Below are 5033 nucleotides of genomic sequence, written 5' to 3' on the forward strand. Positions count from 1 at the left end.
ACAAGCAACAGCATTCATGTCGTGTCAGCTGGTGATGCCCAAGGCAACATTAAGGGTGAATTCGGTTGGGTATCGCCCGAAGGCACCAACGTCCAATTAACCTATGTTGCCGATGAGAATGGTTACCAGCCAAAGAGCGATCTCTTGCCCACTCCACCACCAACTCCAGAAGCCATCATCAAGGAGCTCGCGTGGCTCAGCTCTCACCCCCAAAAGGACGCCAAGAACTAAAGCCAAACAAAATCATAAATTATATGATTGGATGATGCCGCCGATAATTGAAAGATTATATTTATATTGAACTAGAACTTGACTTGATGATGCTGATAAGATGGAAGGCGATGGGATTGAATGGATATGTTATGTGATACTCGAGTTTTATTGTTATACAAAAACAATGCTAGGCTCGAAGAAACTTTTCCACTTGTTGCCGATTTTCAGTTTATATTTTATGTTTTTTTAAATGCAAATAAAATAATCCAGCTAACTGGTAAACATACGTTTTTACTTTAATTATAGCGTTCCAACAGCTTCATTAATCACACGTTATTAACTTTGCATATGTGTAGTTAAATAGGGTAAAGATAATTACAGTAGCTTTAGAAAAACAAGGTAATTAGAAAAAGTTATTGTCAATTATCCCACTAACCTATTAGGTAGTACAGATAAATAAGCGTGCGAACATATAGATCCACACTTTAATACTATTAATTCATTTTAAAGAAAGGATTACAGCTATACATAAATATATTGAGTCTGTTATACAACTCTTATACAACTCGTGCTTTCAATTCGAATTCAAAGAAAGACAGCCCATGACATTTTTTGTGGTTGTAGAAGGATATGTGAATATTAGGAAACTACTACCTAGAATAAAGAGCCATGCTGTGATGGGACGGCTCAAGAAACTCCAACAAGTCACATGCATGTTTTCACTTTCTCCGCTGCTCTTCGTTTCCTAGAAAACTGAAAAACGGAGGATGCTTTTACTTTTCCTTACCAAGATATGATTCATTTGCGCTTGTATCGTTTAATCTTGTTGTTTGGTGCTTTGCATGTGTAGCGTCTTACCATGCGTTCCATTCTTTTCTTAGTCAAAGCGATTTTGGCCGAGTCGAATAAAATACACCCACCATTCGATTCTCTTCTGTGCCAACCGAAAAGGCAGGTGTGCCCGAGGCCTTCTCTATTTGATCTTCCCTTCGTAGAAGGAAGCGCCCTGGTGTTAACACACAAAAAGGGGGAATCTAAAAGCGCTAGAATAAAATAAATTGCTCGGACCAGCTATCGAACCTTGGTCCTAATGAGTGGTAACGCGCACCTTGCCTTTATCAAAAATTTACTAAATTATTTTATTGATCGGAGTTTTTTTCTTTTAATAAGAATTTGTCTATCCGCTCCTGATTTTTCGTGGAAACAAGATTGGAAAAAGGTTATTGCGTGGACCGAGTTTGGTCGAAATTGATAAATCGTTTACCGAGATACACATTTGTGGTCATAAGTGGGCGGCGCCATGCCCGTTATCCAAAAATCTACAATAATCTAATCTTCTGCGAGGTTGTTATTGCATTCATCGGTTTTGAGTCAATTAGCTTGAGTAGTTATTGATTTATCACAGTTTTCGGGCGTAATTACTGAAGCTTCTCATTTCCAGTTCGTTTGACATATTTATCTTGATCTTTAACTTAGCCCCTTCCACTCATTCTTCCTTGTCGTTAGTCGTTGCCGTTAGTCTTTATCTATCTCCATATCTTCATCTTCATATTTATCTTAACACAAAAAGAAACCTAAAATCTCTTCGTTAATTTATCCCGGATCTCGTCATGACGGCGTTTCGGTAAATAAGGAAGCAGATGAGTTCATAGTAAAAAAAAAAATCGAGACAGGACATGGGTCCCACAGTTCAAGCATACCAGCCCTCCGTAGACTTCTGCTCTCAGAAGTGTAGTAGAATAATATGAACACATGCGCTTTAAATCGAAACAATGGTCTTATTCATCGGGAAGTTTTAGGGCCATGTTGAAATAGCTTTAGTGAAACCCAAAACAGTATAACCCCTTTCCGGTCGGAACCGGAAGTCGGTAATATGAGCAAAAGATAGAGCGGCCTCGACTTGGTAATTCATGTTTTTCGTTTTCCAATAAAAAACATTTTCGTCCATTTTAAAAGTCCAAGACGAGCTGAAGCTCGAAGGTCATTTAGGGATTGAAAACGGCGCTCCTGAGAAAAAAGTTTCAAACAAAGGTTACGTATTTTTATTGTTAGAATCCAAATTTGGAAAAAATGGACATCCGCTCAGTTTAACCCACCTCCGATCGAAAACGGCAGTCGATAATACCACCAAAAGATACAGCATTCCCGATTAAGTCAGTAAAATTTTTGCGGTTTTCAACAAAAAACATTTCATTCCATTTTAGAGGGGGTGGACGGATGGTCTAGGACACCCTGTATACGTATGTATGTACCCTTGTGGTCAGCTGATTAAGTCAAGTGACATTTTGACTAGTTTGGGCTATATTTCTCTTGTTTCTTTAAAGTTTATATTTTTTTATAAAAGTCTACCTAACCAGCGCCACATAAATCCACATTTCAAAGTTCGTATAAAAATTAGGAAAATTCAACAACATTTAAGATGTGCTTCCACAAAGCTTAAACTTTTTATTTCGAATTTTTAGACAAATTTTAAGTATGCGGTTTTGTAGCTTTTTAAGTTTTAGTAGGTTAAAGTGTAAATTTCAAAACGCTGGAAAATCGCGTTGATTTTTAATATTCTTGTTTTTTTTTTATACTGAAGGTGCTGGGCATTTTCTCTCATACAAACGGAATTATCGAGCATATTCTATATCGCAGAGATGCCTACTATTGGTTGTGCTGTCAGGACTGACCGAGTTAAAATCTCATTGGTTGAACATATAATATTAAATTTTTGTTTTTCGTTCCTTTTATTACGAAAAAGCATCTGTGAAGTGCACAACGAAATCGTATTCAAACGAAAAAATTTATTAAAACTAAAATGTAAATGGACTAATCCAAAACCAGATGATAAAGAACAATTAAGCACAATAGGACATCTTACGGTTAGTTGTTGGACCGGTCCTTTTCCAATGACACGCCAATGTTAAAAACGACAGTTGAAACCATTGGCAGGGGAATTATGAGGGACTAGTATTGATAACAATATGGACTATCTGAGAGCTAAACTTGGGTGGGTCCAAATTGCGACAGGCTTATCAATCCTACATTACTTTCTACACTGGTGCATTTTGCATTTTATAGTTTATTTTATGATTTCATAACAGTTAACCTCTAGGCAATTAAGCGTGCGCTACAATAAATGATTGAAAATACTTTGATTTGAAGCGACCCCTCGCAACTTTGACACTTAAGATTAAGAAAATAAAAATATTATATAAACTTGTTTATAGCTCCGTTAGAATAAGTGACAGCAAATAAGCGTATAACTACCCCAAATGTGTAAATATGAGTCTTTGATATTGATTTCATTGATATGACATGAAAATTGCGCGTAATTAAGCTGTAACAAAAAAATGTTGAGGAGAAAACCTGTTTAAAATCATTGATGTGTTGCGTGTTGCGCATCGCTAGCCAACAATGCGGCAGTGATGGAAAATGTGAAGGAATAAGTTGCAAATTGGAATGATTAGAAATATTTATATGTACAATGTACATTAGTGTGGGCCTAAAATCTGCATTTTTAGAATTTTGATTGGTAATATGGTTCATAATTAAGCTCGCCAAGTTCATCAAAGTTCAAGTGCTAAAAAAATTGTTTCTTACCTTACTTCGATTCTCTACGAAAAAGGTCCACATACCAAATTATGTAGGACTAAAACTTTCGAAGTTACTTGCAATTTTAGTACAATAAAAATGTATTCATTGATGCCTTTCTTAATTTTTATTTTTTGAGCACATTGCACTTTGATAAACTTGGGCGAGACTAAAATATTGGCCGAAAATTTAAATTTTTCACACAAATTTTTTTTAGAGCATAATGAACCATATTTTTGCTATTACCAATCAAAATTCTAAAAAAGCGGATTTTCAGCCCACGCTAATGTACATACATACATACATCCTTAGGAACATAGTTGATAAAAAATGTTTGATTGATTTAGAAAACCAGGTGCATATTTCGAGATGCACACCTTACTTACATTTCTCGTTTCGAATCGAATTAAACAGATGTATGACGGTGAGTTGGTAGCTGTATTCTCTACAATACAATTTAAATGGACGAAGCACACTCGTTATCGAATGTTACGATTTAAAAATCAAATTTCGTTTGGAGTTACGTGCGATATTGAATGCCGCGATTCGGGTCCTGTTTTTTTCTTAATTGCTAAAAATGCATTTGCTAAAAAGTAAATTCTTGTGTGTATACCTATTTGAATAAAAGAAAAAAAATTTTTAGCTGAGACATTTTTACAATTATAACAAGTTTAGCTGGATTTTAACGGCCGACGAATTAGAATTCGCCAAAATCATAAAAAATCAACGGGAATGGGCAGTAATTGTAGTCAAACACACAGACATAAAAACACATACCACGCATGCACTTGCATAACCAGTGAACTTGAAGGCTCATTCCCGGTGGTATGCAAATTAGGCGGCTATTGAAGCACAGAAAATTTGCCATTATAAAAGCGCTATCAAATTTGGCAATCAGCATCAGAAACAATCAAGTGTTCTAGTCGAGACATCACAACCGAAAAAAAAATAGCAAAAATGTTCAAATACGTAAGTGCATGCACTAAAAAGACTTTGGTTGCAATAGCTTAAAATCACTCCTTTCAAATGGAAATTATTTAACCGTCAATTATAATGTTTTTCTTACATTGCATACAGGTGCTGCTCTTCGCTTTCGTCGTCTACGTCTCAGCCGTTGGCAGCTCCGATGATGCCACTGCCGAAGTCAAATCCCAGCACGCCGATGTCCGCCCCGATGGTTTCGATGCTGACCTAGATACAAGCAACAGCATTCATGTCGTGTCAGCTGGTGATGCCCAAGGCAA

At 36.4% G+C, this 5033-nt stretch overlaps 2 protein-coding genes across 3 annotated transcripts in view; one reads left to right on the plus strand and one right to left on the minus strand.

Moving 5' to 3' along the window:
- LOC118744325 (larval cuticle protein 1-like) overlaps positions 1–470 on the plus strand; it is a 1532-nt gene extending 1062 nt beyond the window's left edge. The window contains exon 3 of the mRNA XM_036477241.1: positions 44–470. Coding sequence (XP_036333134.1) covers positions 44–231 — 188 coding nt within the window. The 3' untranslated portion in view covers positions 232–470. The remainder of the gene's footprint in view (positions 1–43) is intronic.
- LOC118744320 (probable cytochrome P450 4e1) overlaps positions 1–5033 on the minus strand; it is a 41394-nt gene that overhangs the window by 9031 nt on the left and 27330 nt on the right. The gene's annotated exons all lie outside the window — the stretch shown is intronic.

Source organism: Rhagoletis pomonella, unplaced genomic scaffold (genome assembly GCF_013731165.1).
Source record: "Rhagoletis pomonella isolate Grant_MI unplaced genomic scaffold, Rhpom_1.0 Rhpom_scaffold_00008, whole genome shotgun sequence".
NCBI classification, from domain to species: domain Eukaryota; kingdom Metazoa; phylum Arthropoda; class Insecta; order Diptera; family Tephritidae; genus Rhagoletis; species Rhagoletis pomonella.